Source organism: Toxorhynchites rutilus, chromosome 2 (assembly GCF_029784135.1).
Source record: "Toxorhynchites rutilus septentrionalis strain SRP chromosome 2, ASM2978413v1, whole genome shotgun sequence".
Taxonomy (NCBI): Eukaryota; Metazoa; Arthropoda; class Insecta; order Diptera; family Culicidae; genus Toxorhynchites; species Toxorhynchites rutilus.
Window position 1 is genome coordinate 235,096,523 of NC_073745.1, and position 20,267 is coordinate 235,116,789.

The following is a 20,267-nucleotide window of genomic DNA, read 5'->3' on the forward strand; positions in this document are numbered from 1 at the left end:
CTGTCGGGCAATCCCTTTTTTCGGTTCGACGGAAAGGAGCGTTGGAAGCATGATGCAATACATATTTCCACGTCCGCAATTTGCCAGGCGGCTAGAAGCCAGGCATGCGAAGCCCATAAGATTTATGGAAGGATAGTGATAATTCTGCGAGATGATATGATGCTCATGGTAGCAGTTGCAAACGACACACTATTTATGTTGGTGAAGCCGTGGGCTTGATTTGATGATTGGCAAACCACAGAGATAAGCATTTGATTCTTTCGCAGTCCTTGCAACAATCAAACATTTGTTTTTGCATGCTTTTACTTATTTTGTATTTGGGTTGATTTGCTATTTCACCATGAGTAGACTGACACCTGAAGAACCCTTCCTATTTATGCAGATTTTTTACGGTGGTCAGATGTTGTTTATCAATTGATTCAGATCTAGGAACTGAACGAGCTCTTCACAGAAAAATTTTATTCAGTTAGAGTGGTTAGATGGATACGTCAATAAGTAAGTGACACGCGCCTTTGTCGACCGCTGCGGTCACTGTTTGGTGCGCTTTATGGACCGGTGGAATCATTTGTTCATTGATGCCATCTAGATCGTAACTATTAATGGTGATCGCTACAGGGGCACGATGATCGACTTATTTGTACCGAAATTAAGTGTCCCTTATGTGTGTTGGATTCGCATGTGTATTCTTAACTATTAATCAATGCTTTACGTCAATCGCACAATTCCGATGAATCTTGCAAATATGCTCTTTCTGGAAAAACTAATCAAAGAGCGATACAAAAAATCTCCCCCTTGCGCATTATATAGCCTTGCTTCTCAACCATTTTCTTTTTCAAACAAATTTTTACCATTTTCTTTTTCAGAAGATGTAATTTCGATGAACTCGCGAACTTTTTTCGAATAGTTTGCTGTGGAGACCAGTTCAGGACCTTGAAAAAAAAAAGAAACACGACTGACAAATTAAATTAGAAATATATACATATAGACACAAACAATATAGAGAAAAACGGCGAGAACGAGAACAAAGAACGAAGGGTAGAACAAATGTTATGGCTAGGTGTGTTTTCGTTCGAATACACGAGTTATAATTGACTCAAAACGAACTGTGTTCAATCCATCCAAAAAAATCTAACTTGATAAAATATACCGGAAATGAAGAAAAACATTAGAAGTTCCCGGGCTTCATACAGTGGTAGACATTCGTTTAGCCGCACCCTATTTTTCTTCAATATTTTTAAAAATAAGTCAATTCTTTGTACAGTTTTGCTCATAAAAGACGATTATTGTTTATTTTCATCGAATTTATTCTAAAAAAAGTATAAATTCACTTTTTGTTTTCTAAGTAGTTCAAATATGTGGTATCAGGGTGGACACTCGTTTAGCCGCATCCTAAAATGTCAATAAAAGAAAATTTGTGCGGCAAATTTCGAGTCCAATCGGTAGCTAATATTTAGTATGTCCACCTCCATTTCGGATCACTTTGAAAACTCAATTTGGCATCGAGTCAGACAGCTTTTAAAGTGTTGCCATATTGATTATAGCCCAACATTCCTGAATTACTTGAGACTGAAAATGTTGTCAAATTGTCATCCGTTTGCATAGACCATCTCGGCCAAGATTCTCCATAGGTTCTCTATGGGATTGCAATCGACTGCCAGCAGGTCATTCAAGAAGCGGAATGTCCTTCTCGGCAAACCATGCCTTCGATTGCTTGGAAACGTGGATCTATGCATAATCCTGCTGAAAAAACAACATCCTCGGTAGCGTTATCCTCAATATGGCCAATCAAAACGTCCTCCAGTAGTTGAAGATACTTTTCGGAGTTCATTCGGGTGAAAATGAAACAAATGGGAAGCTTGCTGTGATAAGAAACGGCTCCCCACATTGTCAAACTTCCGCCCCAAAGTTTCGCTTCGATCTCACGACATGCCGTTGACTTAAATTGTACCAATAGCAACTGTAACAGTCCGGACCATCCAAATTGAACTTTTTTCGCCGCCTTGTGTGTGTGTGTGATTGTGGCGCATGTCCTTTCAATAAAAGTGACTTAAATATACTATCACTACAGCAAATAAATATCCCGATAAAAAGAACATTTCTTGTTGTTTTGTAAGTGTTTAAAGTTTTTTTTTCAAATCCTTAACAGAAACGGAACGACGGTACTGTCAAACGGAAAAGAGGCCCTAGCTGTCGTGTGGAGCGTGGAACGGTTCCAATACTATCTCCTTGGCAAGAAATTTAACATCCTGACAGACTGTAAGGTTCTTGAATTGTTGTTTTCCAAGCGCTCAAAACCCTGTGCGCGAATAGAACGCTGGGTCTTGCGATTGCAAACGTTTGACTATAACATCATACACGTCTCAGGTAAAGAAAACATAGCTGATTCGCTATCTCGATTAGCTATCCAGGAACCTAAGCCATTCGATCAATCGGAGGAAATATTCGTACGCGAAGTAGCCATTCAAGCTGCTAACTGTGCTGCGTTAACTTGGAATGAGATTGTACAAGCAACAGAAATCGATGACGAAATCTCAAAAGTACTGGAAATTCTGAGTAGTTGCCAATGAATTGTGCAATTTTCAAGGCGTACTGCTACGAAACGATCGGATTGTCGTACCTTTTTCATTAAGAGAAAAAGTGCTGATTACAGCTCACGAGGGTCATCCTGGCATAGTGATGATGAAAAGTCACCTAAGATCAAATGTCTGGTGGCCTAAAATGGATCAGGCAGTTGAACGATTCGTGAAGCGTTGTAGAGGTTGCGTATTAGTTGCTGCTCCCGAAGCACCAGAGCCAATGCAACGTAGTCACCTCCCTTCATCACCGTGGCAAACATTGGCACTCGATTTTTGGGACCTCTGCCTGAGGGGCAACACCTGTTGGTTGTTGTTGACTGTTACAGTCGTTATATAGAGGTAGTTGAAATGGATACAACAACAACAAAAGATGTTACGCGAGAGTTGGTGACCATGTTCAGTCGGTACGGAATTCCATCGTTCTTGAAAGCCGATAATGCACCACAGATTAGTTCCGATTGTGAGGAGTTTAATGAGTTTTGTTCGACTAATGGTATCAAATTGCTGAACACAATACCGTACTGGCCTCAATCAAACGGAGAGGTTGAACGGCAAAATCGTTCGATTTTGAAGCGCCTCCGAATATCTCAGGAGCTTGGGAAAGATTGGAGAAACGAGCTACGGCTGTATCTATTAACCTATCATTCCTCGAAGCATCCAACCACAGGCAAATCACCAGCAGAGTTGATGTTCGGTCGTCAGATAAAAAGCAAGCTACCAACGATTTCGAGTTTTCTTGAAGATGAAGGAGTACGTGAGAGAGATGCTGTCATCAAAGAAAAGGGGAAAGAGTACAGTGACAGAAGAAGACAAGCAAAGGAGAGTAATATAAAAGAGGGTGATGTCGTACTTGCTAAGCGGATGCGAAAAGCAAACTAAACTAGACACCGAATTCACTAACGAAGAATTTGTAGTTCAGCGTAAAGAAGGTACTGATACCGTCATACAATCGAAGGCCACTGATAAACAATATAGGCGAAGTTCAGCTCATTTAAAGAAAATTGAAGATCCAAGAACTTTCCGGAAAACTCAGGAAGACAGCTCAGAGCCTATCTCTCCGTCAGTTCAATCTGAAATCGACGGCGACAGGAGATGTGATTCCAAGGCCGAGTCAGAAAACACATCAGTCGAGGCATCCGTTTCATCCAGATCACCTGTAACAAGACGTCCGAGAAATGTACCGACGAAGTATCAAGATTATATACCGTATTAACTGTAAAGACCAAACAGATCTAAATAAATATTTAAACTTGTTTGCATTTTTAAATCAAAGGAGGGATTGTAGTGTATTGCCTACCTTGTATTAATAAACCATTGCAACACACCTATTTACTCACACCTTGTATTGTCTCACATTGTTATTCACCGAAGCATACCTTCTATATTCATATACATTGATGGGTGGGCTACGGGCTGTCATTCGGGCTACGAGCGTAGAGAAGGACGGACACAATCTTACACACGTAATCACTTTAGTAGTCCTGAAAGGTTCAAGAGATTGCGATGGAAGATGTAATTCTGATGTGTGCAATGATTATCGAATACGCCTTTTAAATCAAAATCAGCACCAGCAATCTGCACAGCGCTCAATTAATTCATAGTTGACGACACTCTCGAAGAGTTCTCAAATGAACTATTTGTCAACAAAACCTCTAGCCTTGTTACCACGAATTCAGAGAAATTATCAAGCTTTAGCCAATAATGTTCGTTGAATACAGTTTAAAGTCAATAAGATAAAGTTTATTAAACGTTTTTAAAAAGTTAACGTTAAGAAAACGATGTGGGAGAAACGTTTTTTCGACCATATTTTGATTTGTTCAGCTCTACTTAGACTACGCTATCGAAGCCTTTGTCTGACTGCATTATTGTATTTTACCAAACATCTGTAAAAAAATTCGTTTATCTGCACCTAGACAGGATCTTGTTAGAATTTATCACAGCTACCAGCTTGTTCAGCTTCTATTGAGCTTTTGTAGTCCTTCATGTGCTGTACAAAAATTGCTTTGCAGTTGAAGAAACGTTTCCAAAACGTTTCTTTGGCATATAATCCTGGTCAATATCAATTGTTGAACAAAAACTTCAATTTGGTCTGAATAATATTATATACAGCGTAAAGTTCAGCATAATGCATTGTAAAGCAGTCAATGGTATTGTTTGATCATCAAAGTATCCATAAGCATCAATTTCTAGCTCTATTGTAGCACTTATTCAGCATCTCTAATGCAAAAGGACAGTATATCTGCTTTATTGATTGATTTCAATAGGGACGCTATAAAACTAGATCGATAGAGACAGCAAATGACGCCATATTTTTTCCCGCTCTCTTGACATTTCTCTTCAGAAATTCGGAGTCAATGGCCTCAACATTAAGAGCGCTACGTCTAATTTATGGTCGTTATAATCGACCTGCCAGATCAACAATTGAGCGTCTAGTGGAAAAAATTGAATCCACAGGCACAGTACAAAATATTCACGTGCCAGTGGGACAAAGAAGTGCCCGTAGTGTCGAAAAAATTGCTGCCGCTAGTGCATCAATTGAGGAACACCCAAATCAGTCTCTCTTACGTCGTTCTCAACGTCGTACGGTTTGGTGCGGTTTATGATCCGGCGGCGTCATTGGGCCGTACTTCTTCCGTGATTATCAAGACTTGAGAATCGCTGCCGCTCAATGATAACCGAATATTTTTGGCCCGAATTGGATGATATGAACTTGGACAATATGTGGTTTCAACAGGACGGCGCCACAAGCCACACAGCGAATTTAGCAATCGATTTGTTGAAAACCAAGTTTGGTGAGCGTGTTATCTCACGAAGTGGCCCTGTCAATTGGCCGCCTCGCCGGTCGTGCGATTTGACGCCGTTAGACTATTTCCTGTGGGGCTACGTCAAGTCTATGGTCTGTGCCAACAAACCAGCGACGATTGATGAATTGATCGTACGAATATCGAACGTAAAATTACAGCAGTATCGCCCGATCTATGCTTGAAAACCGTCGAAAATTGGGTTCAGCGTCTGGACATCTGCAAGCGTGCCCGCGGTGGTCATGCAAAAGAAATCGAGTTCCATACATAATGGCATCAAATGTATTTTCACATGAATAAAGAATTTCATTGATATCCAAAAAATACTTTTGAGGCGCTCTTATTGAAAACCCCGATATCAACATTATTAATGTATATAAACCCAAAAATGTTACATTTCTCATCACGAAAAATTTTGCTCGAAGTCTGGTACACTTAAAATATCCACTCGAAAAAGATACATAATACGGCCCAAATTCAATTCGATTCGAGTTTGAATTTTCTCGAACCGACTTACTCGTTTCGAAATGCGGAATGCCACCCTAGGTTTCTATCTGCATGCGACATTCTTATTCGCAATGGTTTCCAGTGGAGCTGTTTGAAAAAAGCGATGACGTCCCTAGAATCTGTCAAACAACACCGAAATATTTTTTTTTCAAAGAATAATAACTCATTGGGTTCAATATCATATGTCGATCATATCAATCGTTTCAGTAGTTAAAAAGTTATGCATTTTAAAATAAAGTCATTCCTGGAAAAAGGGGATAAATTGATTTTTCAAACCATCGGTTAACTTTGAAAAATCATAACTTAAAAATGTAAAAAATGTCCCTTTGATTTTTTGGGTACTTTCGTATTAGCGTCACCGGAGCCAAAATACAATAGACAGCATTTTTATTGTTCGCACTGGCATTCAAATATTATTTGTATTGTTGTTGCCTTGTTGTATGCAGTATTTTGTCATTTTTTAGTGCTGCGAAAATGCGTATTTGGGATTTGGGGTATTATGTGTAAACGCCACCGGAGCGCAATTTTCATTATGTTTTTTTTCGTCATGAAATTTATTCTGAGAGCAACGTAATGGGGACGTAGTCCCCATTAATCGATGATAAGGTGATAAGGTGATAATCGATGATAAGATGATAAAACCCTCATAAGTTCCTAACAACGATTTCGTTGTTATTTTGTTTGCATGCTGGCTGGGCAAGCTTTCTTTTTGAGATAGTTTTCTTGAGAATCTCTGATGTAGAATCATTATCAGGCACAATTTTCATTCATATATCACTTACAACTTGCGAAAAAGTATTGTTCTAATAAACAGAATACATATTCGATTCAAAAAGTCCATTTTTATTCATTATTTTAGTTTTTGACGCGTATTTCTTCCACCGCAAATCTAGTATCATTTTCATTTCCAAATTGGTACACGAAGCTGCTGGTAAGGTGAAATAAATAAAATTTAAAAAAAACTCTTAGACTGTCATTTATAGCATCACGTACTTACGAAATTATCTTAGCTATGAATGCTTTCGAGATTCTAAAAAATATCGACAACAATCTGAACGATATTCCAGAAGAAAGGCACATCAATGTCGTTTTTTTAATTTCACTCTTGCAGGTATAGCATCCCTCATGAGTGTATTATGGCGCTGTATTTTTGGACCAATGAAATGCAACAGTGTTTCCACTTCAGGTGTGTTTCTCAACACTGCTCTGTACTCTAGAGGATCATCATCGTAGAGTTCCTTCAATATTGTATTTGTTACTCCTTTTGCTTGCATCCAATTCCTGGCCCAAATCCTTTTGCCTTTCTGTTTTTCGGATAGTACCTTCAGTTCGAAGAAATTCAGCACTAGGGTACGTTTATGGAAACGTAGTCTGGACTGACTAGTGCATAAATAGTAGTGAGCCTGTGACGTGTTAGCTTTGCAAGTATCATGGAGCGGTATAATAAATTTGTCTAAATAAGTTTCTATCTATTGTAGTTTAGCTTAATGTATATATTAATTCATTGCATCGTAAAGATAATTTATTTAGATTCAAAACCTAATCAAAACATAGGGTAAATCGTGGTTCGGTAATTCGGGTTTTAGCTTCCTGAAGCTATCTGTAGCTCTCCGATATCTCCTGCCGCAGTGCTTGAAGCCATCAGAACCGGCCGAATTGCTAGGTTTCTCATTAGAGATGTTGATGATGCTGCTCTCGATTTCCTTTGATGGAATATCCCTCTCGGGATAGTCATGTTTAGTTCCATTAGAAAGCTGGGCCGATTCCGCGGATGTTACGGATGTTTTTACTGGATTCAACTCTTGCTTGATATCAATCGAGACCTTTCAGCGAGCCGTCCGGTTTTGATTTCCCGAGGCATGAGAATCGTTGGCCTTTCTGACAGTAGGAACAGCTAATAATAAATTGTTTTGTGTGTTAACTGTATAATCTGGATTTGTTTAAATTTACCTGTTGGTATCAGCTTTCGACGATATTGTTCTTCCAAGCCATGGATGAAGAATCGAAGCCATTTCTTCCGAATGGTCATATCCATCGGGAATCGATGAAATGATAATTTGTGGGATATGTTTTCATAATTCGAGTTGGACTCGAGCCGGGTGCCACTCATCGAGCCATAGGGTTGTCTGAAAATAGAAATATTATATAAATATATTCCTTCGCAGTCGAGCCGCCGTATAAAGACCAGTTTCGAAAAGCTGCACAGAAACAACACATTCAGGGTACTAATTCCGAAAAGCCTTTAACGTTAATGGTTCACTAACTTCTCTATCTCACGTATTATTGAAGTATTTAAAAAAAAATTGCGAAACACGTAATTTTTGCAACTAAAAAAAACACTTGTTATGAATTGCCTTGCGATCGCTGCTTTCCGTCAAAGCTAAGATGTCATAGTTGAGAGTGTATAAGTGAATCGTGTCCTACACACTTCGAGTCCAGGTTACCTTGTCATAAACATACCCTGATTCAGCACAAAGTATTTTAATACACGGTCAGCGTGTATTTCGCGAGAAAATTGTGTAATGATAAATGCAACTGAAAACCTGAGATATAGCTGATTTACACATTAACCAGTAATTGGCGCCAGTTACTTGAACGTCAACGGCACGCTATATTTAGATCACCAGTTGACTGGTGCTGTGCGTTCATACCAGCCGGGTGCTATGATTGATGCTAGGATCGTTAGCAAAATCTCAAGCAGAACTGTTAGTGGGATACCCAATTCATATGAAAACAAAGGGAAAATGTCAGTGGGATACCCAATATGTTGGCTCCTGTCAGTTCAATGGGGGTTCTCTAAAGACGTCACCCGGCTGGTTCATACACATTTTCAGCAACTGGACAGCTTGACTGTCACTTTATCCTCGATGACGAATGACAGTGTCGACGTCTGGTGGCGATAACCATTTTGGGAGGCAAATTAATCTTTATCGGTTTTGTAGGCCCGGAGGCAGTTTTAAATTGTCAAAATTTGAATGAAAAATTTTACTTCTTGTTAATTTACTAATTAAAACACGTCGTACTAAACCTTCATCAGCTGTTTTTATATAAATTTCCGGATATTTCCATGATGTCATTGTCTATTATCATTTTCGCCTCACAAATCGAACACATGAAGCACAATGCCGTCAACGCGAATGAATATTCTTCCATGTATACGTTGAGGGAATTGAATTTGATGTTCCTTGTACCATCGAACCATCCAGTGTTGGCAAATGTACAAATTTATCCGGAAAGGTATATTTTTTCAGTTTTGTTTGTTTTGTTCTGTACGGTAAGAACACAGATTTTTCTCATAAAGCACCGATAGGAACTGTTTTTAAACGGTTTTATTTAGCTTACCCTGTAATTTGTATGTTTGTATGTTTGTACGTTTATATGTTTGCAACATGTTTGTCTGTAGCGCTTTACCACATGAATAGAAATTTGAGCCCCTTCCTGTTGACCGATTGATCTGAAATTTGGAACACACCTTTATCTCTGCAGTCATTATAAAACTGGGTATTTCATTATTTTAAAACTCCAAGATGGCTGTCGCTACAAAACTCCTTCAATATGGGTATCAAATGAAAGGGCTTGGCTAGTAGAACACAATTATTCATGAGGAATGCAAATCCAAAATGACATTTTTTAGCGGCGGCCAAATCAAATTTTCCATGAACATGGAATACGCAGTTTTATAATGACAGTAGAATTAAAAGTATGTTTCGATGTTTGTTGGGATTTTTCATAATCTACTGTGTTCTACCAGTCGAGCACCTTCATTTGATACCCATATTGATGGGCTTTGAAAAAACATGGCGCCATTTTATGATGGCGGTCATTTTGGATTTACATTTTTCATAATTTTCCATAAATTTCTGAAAATATGTAATCCGCCATTTTGTAGTGGCCGCCATTTTGGATTTGCATTTCTCTTGAATAACTGTGTTCTACTAGTCAAGACCCTTCATTTGATACCCATATTAAAAGGGTTTTGAGAAAATATGTGAACGACCGTTTTGTGGATTCGCCATTTTGTGGTGGCGGCCATTTTGGATTTGCATTTCTCATGAAAAACTGTGTTCTACTAGTCAAGCCCTTTCCTCTGATACCCATGTTGATGGGATTTTGAGAAAATATGTAATCCGCCATTTTATGGTGGCGGCTATTTTGGATTTGCATTTCTCATGAATAACTGCGTTCTACTAGTCAAGCCCTTTCATTTGATACCAATATTGACCGGGTTTTGAGAAAATATGTGAACCACCGTTTTGTGGAGGCGGCCATTTTGGATTTGCATTCCTCATGCATAACTATGTTCTACAAGTCAAGCCCTTTGATTTGATACCCATGTTGATGGGGTTTTGATAAAATATGTAATCCGCCATTTTGTAGCAGCCGCCATCTTGGATTTTTTAAAAAAGAAATACCCAGTTTTATAATGACTGCAGAGATAAAGGTGTGATCCAAATTTCAGACCAATCGGTCAACAGGAAGGGGGTTAAATTTCTTTTAATGTGGTAAAGCGCTACAAACAAACATGTTACAAACATACAAATTACAGAGCAAGCCAAACACCGTTTAATAATTGTCTTCACCATAGCCGAAAAAGATTTTTCCCCTTCCACTGGCAACACTGAAACTACCTGGCATTTCGATTTCACACAAATGTCTAATATGACGCACTGTTTGGAAGCAATTGTCATTTATCTATTGACGCCAGTATCTAGAAAATTTTCTATTCGCTGGCGTAGCCAATTACTTATGCGATACTTGCGCAAGTAACTGGAGCCGGGTGTTTACATGGCTCTAATAACTAGACTCTAGTGATTGGATTCTTCTACTAGCGCGTTGACTGGCACCGTCTAAACCAGCCTATAGAGAAGTCGATTTCGGATCAATCATCTGTCAAATTCGGAGCTGATTACGGTTTCTGACTATTTGATGGACATTTGAAAAATAACCTGACATCCCTGGTGAGCACATGCTGTAGTATCTAATTTCTCGCCAGCAGCTTACACTGTGTGAACGGACAAGACGAGTCAGCCAATTGTCAAGCGAGTTCACCGGCCCAGTAGTTGCTCACTGTCAAGTCAGCTACTAGCAACGTATAAATGGGCCTTTTGGGGAATCCGTATACTAATACACACCATTTGACAGCGTCAAACATGCGACCACTGTCACTCGCGAGAACTGCCAAACTCTCAAGCAGGTGTAAATCAAGGCGGTTAACATACTGCCAGGTGGGTCAAAATGTGAAAACCACTCTACAGCCATTAATTTACAGGATGACATTAACACACTTCTAAAATAAAAAATTATGAATGAAAATTTACTTTTCTATTTCGAATATGTATTCTATGCAATACAGTATTACGTAATATTGAACTGGAATTGTGTCTGATGATAATTTTATATTATAATGGCGAGTTTTTGTAAATGTTGTGTGTTGTGAAATATATAGCCAAATTGTTAAGAGAGCGTCATATTTTAAGTAATCGAATAACTTAAGAATCTCCATTCGAATTTCAAGATTGCAAAACTGCCTTCTTTAAATTTTCGCGAATTTGACGATTGTTTCGAGTTGAATATGATTAACAAATGGGCGCACCTTGTTACAAAGATCTGCCTTGAGCTCACCGAGTAGTTTGATAGTAGTTGATAGCAATGACAGCTAAATTTGCGACACATTTTGACTCGCGGATCATAACCTCTTGGCTGGGGCCTGAATAAAACCCAATGCAATCAAATAACGGAAAGGAAAGGGACCAAATTGATCGCACACTTTTCTTATCGTGCTAAGTTCGTTGCCCTTAGAATGCAGTTATGAGTCAAAAATAAACATTAACCAGGAGTTGCATGCGGTGAATCACAAATAAGCGATAGCTAAAGGATTTATATGCAAAGTTGAAAGAATGTTCATAGTTTTCTCTTTCTTTTACACGTTAGATTTAAATTTAGGCTAGAATTAGGATAGAATAAAATTGTATAAAAACCCGAGGTTCTCTGAATAAAGCAAGCAACTTGAAGATGTAGAACCCTAGGTTGATCACTTGAAATATAGTTTTATATTATAATGTAAACCAAATTAAGAAATAAAAAGAATTTAGGTAAAAGTGAATGAAGCAAATAGTCTTTGGAATTGTTTCATTACGAATACATCCGAAACTCCTATTGAATCGACTGACGAGAGTTCTTCAAATCTTCCAACGTCCGCAGCAATAGTTGTACAATTTTCGCTCGGAGTTTTTGAAGATCTGGTACTCATTGATCCTCCCGCTTAGTTAATATTCGATAGTGGTTCGTTCCGTAGGAAATTATTGTGAAGACAGTCAGTTCGGTTTGTTCCAGGAACTAGGTTAATTCTCGCGACGCTTTTTCCTACTTTTTCCTTTTTTTGCCTCGGCATGTCGCATTGAATGTAAATTACTGTATATTAAAAATTGCTAAAATATCATTTGCTGAAGCATTTTATTTTGTAGAGTAGAACATTCATTCCGATATTACTTTCCACTCGTTTAAAAGGTCTTGTCCCAATTGTCGGGTGATTACAACAACAATATCGTCTACTGGTCATAATATTTTTTCCTATTATTTCACCAATCAAGAAAATTACTTTGGGCCTGATTCTCGAATACACTTCACGGTGGAAACGAAATAAACGGCACGCCATTGAACTACGTTTTACGAGTTAGTGAAGTGTCGAAGATAATAATGAGTTTTCAGGCAGAATGAGCCCTTTTCAAATGAAAAATCATTAATGAAAATGAACTTCTTCGTATCAAACTGGTATTCAATGTGAGTGGAAAACTTTGTTTCCTTCATGTGATAAAATAATCTTATACAAAATTTTATCTGAAGATAATTTTATATTATAATGATTAGTTTAGTGGGAAACTAATCTCGTATCCAGATGTCGACACCGTACCGTTGTCATCGCGGATACGTTTCATTCCGTTTCCACCGTGAAGTGTATTCGAGAATCAGGCCCTTTGTTTCTGAAATAACGGTCATTTCATTATAACTTTTATGCAAATTATTCCTTGAACTCAAACCCCTCGTTTCATTCTAGTACCTCACAATATGCTGTCATTCATGTGTCTTCCACACCGACCTGCGCATTTGACGCAATGCCTGCATTCCTTTCCGAACCGTACGTCAGACGGATCAAAACACGTTTCCGTGTTTATCTCCCCAATTTATTTTGATTTTCTACGGAAAATACTCCTTTTTTGTTGTTGACACCAGCTAAAATCTGCAACATGACCGCCCGTTCCAAGTCCCGACGGGACAAGAACAATCGCATCCGTCGCGCGAAAAACAAGCAGAAAGAAATCAAAAAGCTCAAGAAAACTCTTGGTCTGCTGGACGAAGATGGCAAGGATCTCATAGAGAAGGTCAAGGATATAACCGAACAGGAGAAGAAGAAGCAGGTTTGTTGGTGAAATTTGGGTGAGTGATGAAATAAATTATTTTGATTTTTTTCCAGGAGGAAAAGAAGATTAAGCTTGAAGTTATGGAGGATATCATACAGCAGGAGACCAGTAAAGTGGCCCCTGTTAAGAAAAAGTTCATAGTAGTCGAGAATGAGCAGACCAAGGTGAAGCATCGGTACAACGTCAAAACTAAACAGGACCAGTTCGGTCAGTATCCGGTGTGGTACAAGTACAAGAAAGAGCGGAAGAAGCAGCTGCTGCGCGAAGGTAAAATCAAGAAGAAGCGAGGCCGTCCCGGTAAAAGGATGCACTTTATCGACGAGACCTGTATGTGGCGAAATATGGTGTAACAATAAAAGGTTCAATAATCATTTGTCTTAGCATGTTTATTACCGATTTTTTCCCTAACTTTAGTTCAAGTTATGAGAATATCATATCTAAAAGTCAAATATAAATATCAATTCTTAGTCAGCATCTACAAATTTGCTGTAACAGCGTTTAAATTGGAATAATTATTGTATAAGTCAGATAGTTTATTCCGCATAATTTCATCAATATTTTATAATCTAGTATGGACTTCCGCCGTAATGTGTAGCTGTAACGACGTAGAAGCTTGCGGCGACAGTGATAATTGTCTATTTAGACAATCCAACATTATTTCACTCCCCAATAAGCATTGGAGATTCAACAGGCAAGAAACCAGAACAACAAATTCCTATCCATGATACCTTTCCTAGAAGTCTACTGAATGTTACAAAAGTGCCTCAATCGTCATTCACTCCTCTCACAGATGGGTTGTTTCGATTCGGCGATTATCACACCATTCGCACCTATTTCCTCTCCTTTATCACCTGCGTCAATGGCATCCACGGCATCTGAGCCTTCCTCATTTTTGATGTACCTTCCTCCGGCGAATCCAGCCAATCCTCCCCCGATAGCGGCCAGTCCACCCGCCTTTAGGCCAACAACCAGTCCAATTGGTCCCGCTATACAGGACCCCAGCAGGGCGCCGCACATCGGATAGATAGCTTTCTGATATCGCAGAGCCTTCCTCAGGGCCGTTTCTCCGGCTTCCACGTGAATCTGGGTAACTTCGACATTCTCCTCTACCGCATCGACCATTTGCGCCTGACCGTGAGCCAGCGTGTGTACCGTTTGGTAGAGTTCCTGGATGTCGATAATCTCCCGCTGAAGGTTCTGCATCTCCTTCAAGCACTCCGCTCGATGTCGAATTTCGTCCTCCTCGCGGTCGTAACTGCTGGTAATCTTTGGAACCTGAGCCAGATAGCTGCCGTATTGGTTGTCCTGCTGTCCTTCTTCCAGCTGACCGCAATCGTCATCCTGGAAGCTGTAAGATGACTGGGAACGGGAGGCGAATTTTTCTTGCATTTCTGGAAAACAGAAGCGGACGTTATAGATTGAATGTTCGTGAAATTTATGATAAAATTGGGCTTAGATCATTTAAATATGGGACAAATTCAGATGTGTCCATTACGTTCATCATTCCGAAAAATTAAAAACCCATTATTGATTGACATATAGGGGAACCGCGGGTAAGAAGGACAGTGGGGGTATAATGGACAGGTGTTAAATTTGTATAGTAGCCGGATTTCGCGCCAACTCGACCAGATGTTGCCATGACCATCTCAGAACTCAATGAAATGTTCTGGGCGTGAAGACCTTACCTAATTAAGCAACTTGGCATACCTAGTTTTCCGAAAATTTGTTTTTATAAGTTTTTTTACTCGAAAATAGTAAGTCCTAAAAGTCGATTTTCTCAAAATGGTCATCTCAGATTTTGATGAAATGGTAGATGAATATGTGCCCTACATCTCTTCCATACATCGCAACCTGTGAATATGTGATATGTGAAACAGTTTTTCTAACAAAAACTTTTTCAAGATTCTTGAAAATTTTCTATATTTTTTGTTGTACATTTATATAAAAAATCAATAACAGGTAGAAATCATCCAACGGATGGGTATATCCCAGTAAACGTATTTTCTCTATTACTGTTAATGTAAACCGACGAAGTTTATCAAGGTTTTATTTGGGGTCGTTAATACCAGCACTGCATTTGTAATCCTTGCAAATCCTGGAGATCACGGCTTGACTCATGTTGCTAAACAATGTCACACTTTTCTTTGTTGAATTCTGATGATAACGCTATAATAATGCTATTTTTTTTTTCTATATACAAAATAATGCTATTTATTTTCCGTCACTTTACATTTGCTGCCGGTCACGACTGGTAATTTTCAAACAACTGCAGAGCCATTTTATTCATCCGTTAGGTATCTCTACAATCCATTTATTATTATCATACCTAAATTTACAACAACTATTCGATACCTGACCGATCGATCAAGAGATTTTTGGCAGATGGCTATTGTTTGTGAGCTGTCGTTGCTCTATGAATTGAAACATACGTATTTGACTACAAAAACAAGCTGAAAACTGTACTTTAGCATCCAAGAGTCTCCATAAATCAATTTCTACCTGTTATTGATTTTTCTATAATTGTACACCCAAAAAACAAAAATTTTTCGAGAAAGAATTTTGAAAAAGTTTTTTGCCTTAAATATGCACAAGTTGCGGTGTATGGGAGAGTTGTAGGACACATATTTATATACCATTTCTGTACCATTTCATCAAAATCTGAAATTACCATTTTGAGATTTTTAGTTTTTGAAATCGATATTTTTCAGTGTATGATTTCAAAAAAAATTTTTCAATGTTTCCGTTAGGATGGGATTGAGAATTTTCAATTGTTTGATAGGTAGTTTCATGACATATATTATTTTATTCAATGTAAAAAAATTGTTATGGAGTGTCCAAATCGACTGATGTAAAATTCTCATCAATCCATCATGAAATGACTGAGCAATAAGCAATTGGACAATTTTCACGATGTGCTGGATTTTTGATTTTCAATTTGTAGCCCAATATGTCCCCGAAAAACGTAATCCTACGTCAAAACCGAAAATCAAACATGATTCCACATATGGATGCTATTCTTGCGGCTTCGATCTTAAGCATTTTGAGTGGTTTAATTGCAAAATTGAATTCGCTGATGGTTATATTTCGGTTTATGAGTTGACGAAAAAGCGATATTAGGTATATACGGGAAAGTAAATTCTTTCGTAAATGGTAAGTTTAAATGATTGAAATAATTGCACTAGTGTGATTGAAATGGACAGTCGCGTCCAGGGTTGACAACTGTAATTTGAAAAATCAGGAAGAGTGAAAATAAAAATCAGGATAAATCAGGATAGCTTATATTGGGTTGTCCAAAAAGTTAATGTCGATTTTTGGGAAAACAAAAACATAATTTTTAATCAAAGTATTATAACTCGATTTTATATCCATAGTTCTGTTTCACAATCTTTCGCCATCTTTAACACAGCTTGAAAATTCTATCCTCCCAGAACATATTTGCTTCCTCATCGAAAACTGCTGCGAGCCATACATGTGAGAAACAGGTTGCTTGGTAGTAGCTCATAACACAAAATCCATTCCAAATCCCACCAGAAACAGAACATATCTTCCTTCAGCCGAATACCGGATATGTAAAAGAATTAATAAGCATGGTATAAATCCTCGCATAAGCGGAAATGCTAGTGACTGATTTTCTAACCGCTTATATTTTTTTCCGAAAAACCTACAGTCAATTGAAGAGAAATCAATATTCAAATTTTCACTGAATTCATCATCCATACTTTGGAATAAATCTTTACTCAACAAATGAGGAAAGCATATCAGCAGTGAAAGGGTTGTTGATTTTTTCCTAATTATAATGATATTTAGTACGGTTATAGATATATTTACCATAGTCAGACGAACAAATTACATATAAAATGTTTATATATTGACTGACTATATACAAGTGCGATCCGGAGAACTATCATGACAGAAAACTTAGACATAGAAACCAGTATATTTGTTACGAATAATGTAAAAAGTACAAAAATCAGGATCATTTCAGAAAAATCAGGAATAAGTTGAGTGCTTGTGGGAATATCAGGGAGCGTGCTAAACAAAAACACTGAGAGAGAGCGAAATTATTTCTCTCGCGAGCAATAAACTTCTACGCTTCGTATATTATTAACCTTTATGAACCTGTCCATATTCCCCCCAACTACATGTCCATTATACCCGCACCGATAAAAATGTTCTACTTTCGGCTTGTTTTATTTTCAGTAAAAAACATGGAAAAACACATTTTTATAAAATAGTTGGCCAATTATTTCGAAAACCAGTATATTGAACTGTAAGGGTGCTCATACACTGTTTGACCGAAGCCAAATATTTGATTATTACAAGCAAATATTCAATTATTAGATGCCTAAAATATTTTTTCAGTCTGTTCTTCGAACCTGTCGGTATATGGTTAGTTTACCTTGAATATTTCAGTTGATTTTTTCCATGTTCGGTGTTTGATATTGTTTACTACTGTTGAAAATTGAAGAGTGGCAAACAAAATAGTGTTTGTACAAATATCAAATCAAACATTATCTGTCAAAAAATATCAAATATTTCACCTCCGGGTAAACAGTGTACGGCCACCTTAAGTAAATGATTTTAAATTTTGGAAAACTAAAGTTTCTAAAGATACAATTGAAGTTTTTCTTAACATGTCCGTCTTATCCCCATTTCCCCTACAGACATACAAACTCGAATACGTACTCTACCATGCAGATTCTGTATCTTTCTTTGAAGGCAAAAAACAAGTCTACGAAAAATTCTGTTCAGAGAAATATCCCGATTCTGCATTCCGATCGACTCGAAATATTTTATAATTTTTTTTTTGACGAATTCCATCATGTATTCTGTTCGACCATCCTTCATTCGATCCCGAGACATTTTTCACGTTCCACATAAAGTCCAACTTACAAGTATATTGTAAATCGTAAACATTTCCACAATGAATTGTTTCGCAATCAAAATATGTTGTTTTGATTCATTGCGCATTCCTGCCCGAAAGCAAAACACTTCCACTGCGCGCGACCTACATCACTGTTGCGAATCCCAAGGTCACCACTCCTTGCTACCTCTCGTGCAGTGGATAGCAACACCACAATATTGTGCATTTCCACTGCTACTCACCTAAATACTCGCCCATTCCCGTAAAAGCTAGCCGCTTTGCCTCGGAGATTTCATCATCGAACTGCTCGAGATCACTGTCGCGAACTTTACTGCGCACCTTGTCGATTTCCAGAATCAAATATTTCATCTGCTTGATCACCCGTGTGGCGTTGATTTGCTCCCGTTTGATTCTGTCCCAGTCCTTTAGGGAACCAGCCTTTTCGATGTTGCATTTGTGGTTTTTCAGTAAACTTAAATACTGGGGAATTGTTTGGTTGAACTTTTGGATCGATATCACGGCCAGCTTGAGTGATATCTTATCGCCATCCATTTTCTTCCCGTGTGATGATATATTTTTCTAAAACTGAATTGTGGAATTTAGTTTTTTTTCCCGGAACTTGTCTCGATGTCTTTGCACATTAGAACTTGAAAACGTTGAAAACACGGCCCGTTAAATTGTGTCACTGTTTGCGTCTTTGTTTTCTGGGCGTACTTTGTATTGTGTGAACAGCGTATTTGTTGTTTTGCTCTAATTTATGCCTTGTGATGGTTTATTTGTCAATAAACCAACATGACGTAAAACACAGGGGTGATCATCAACGTTTTTCGTGAAATTTTAAATTCTCGCGTTACTTTTGAAATGGTCCAATGTAATAAATGTAAACAATCATGGTTGCAGTGATTTGTCTCTAATTGGACATTTTCCACGATGCGATCTATTTTCGTTTTTCAATTTGTATCGCAATCCTACGTCAAACTTACTGTTACTGTTAATCCTACGTCAAAAAGTGTTACTTTTCTTATAATAATAAAGTACATAGAAAAAGTAATGTTATTAAAAGCAAAAATAATCGAATTAATCAAAATGAACGAACTACAGTAAGTTACCTCTAATTCGACATATTGAGGCACCAATCAGTGTCGCATAAGAGACGATTGTGGCCTGTAATTGAACATGACAGTGGTACAGTGTCGACGTCTGGTGGCGACTTTCAATCTGGGGCCATATCTAATTAGATTCGAAAATGTCCAATTATTCGGCGTCAGTTTGATGTAATGATTGCAATGCCAGAGACATCAGCGGGTAAGTAATTTGGTCGCGTCCACAGCTCAATCCGAAACGAACACATGGGATGACGCAAAACAAGGAAGAACAAACGATGTTCATTGATTCGTATCAAGAACGATACTGAAAGTTTGTCTCAGCGAGATCCAATATTTATGCTCTAGGCAAATATTTCCTTTTGTCTTTCTTCGTCTTCTTGTTCTTTTCTTTGTTTACGGAGACTTTAAGTCATTCCCCTCCGTTTTTTTTATCCCATTTATTTATTTATTAGGCTCATTAGCATTTTAGCTCTAACAGAGCCGGGTTTTAATCGTGTACATGTACATATGTTTATGTTTCTATAAACTGTAAATTACACAGTAGTTAGTAGTAGCCAATTAGGCGTTAAGTTTTCTGTTCCATTACATTATGGTAAATTACACAGTAGTAGCCATTTCGGCGTAAGGGTATTCTTTCTTCCAGTGTTGTTTAGCAGACCGGGCAGCGGAGACAGTTGATATTGATCATTGTTGAGTTATTTATAGAACAGCAGCCCGATGTTTCTTACAGAGCAGAGCAGTTTTATGGATGAATCGATCTAATTTCGACCGTGGATCGATCTCCATCGCTGATGATGTTTGCGTGGACGTAGTTATTCTATAACAACACAAAGATGGTCAATTAAGGGTCCTGAGTTTGAACTCACGACCGATCACCTTGCAGGTGGATAGTTCAATGATTCCTGTATTGATAAAACATTGTTTTCATGCCGAAAATTTTTTTTTTTGTGTTTGCACCTCATTTTTAGTCATTTGTTGTGTTATCCGCGATTTTC

The 20,267-nt window shown here is 38.1% G+C and overlaps 3 protein-coding genes across 4 annotated transcripts; 2 read left to right on the forward strand and 1 right to left on the reverse strand.

Annotated features, from left to right (window-relative positions):
- The first annotated feature begins 2,924 nt into the window (after positions 1 to 2,924).
- Positions 2,925 to 3,455, forward strand: LOC129766740 (uncharacterized protein K02A2.6-like). Its single transcript, XM_055767339.1, has one exon. It carries the CDS (start codon positions 2,925 to 2,927, stop codon positions 3,453 to 3,455), a length of 531 nt encoding a protein of 176 aa, XP_055623314.1.
- A 9,541-nt stretch (positions 3,456 to 12,996) lies between these two features.
- On the forward strand, positions 12,997 to 13,673 carry LOC129770313 (protein LLP homolog). Its single transcript, XM_055773053.1, has 2 exons — positions 12,997 to 13,299; positions 13,356 to 13,673. Exons 1-2 carry the CDS (start codon positions 13,129 to 13,131, stop codon positions 13,650 to 13,652), a joined length of 468 nt encoding a protein of 155 aa, XP_055629028.1. The 5' UTR covers positions 12,997 to 13,128; the 3' UTR covers positions 13,653 to 13,673.
- Positions 13,670 to 18,942, reverse strand: LOC129770312 (syntaxin-17). Of its 2 annotated transcripts, XM_055773052.1 has the most exons (3): positions 18,806 to 18,942; positions 18,409 to 18,751; positions 13,670 to 14,693 (listed from the first exon to the last, which is right to left on the reverse strand). In XM_055773052.1, exons 2-3 carry the CDS (start codon positions 18,716 to 18,718, stop codon positions 14,074 to 14,076), a joined length of 930 nt encoding a protein of 309 aa, XP_055629027.1. In that variant the 5' UTR covers positions 18,719 to 18,751; positions 18,806 to 18,942; the 3' UTR covers positions 13,670 to 14,073. The 2 variants fall into 2 exon arrangements, with proteins under 2 accessions (XP_055629027.1, XP_055629026.1); XM_055773051.1 differs by having other exon boundaries at positions 18,409 to 18,942.
- Positions 18,943 to 20,267: the final 1,325 nt, after the last annotated feature.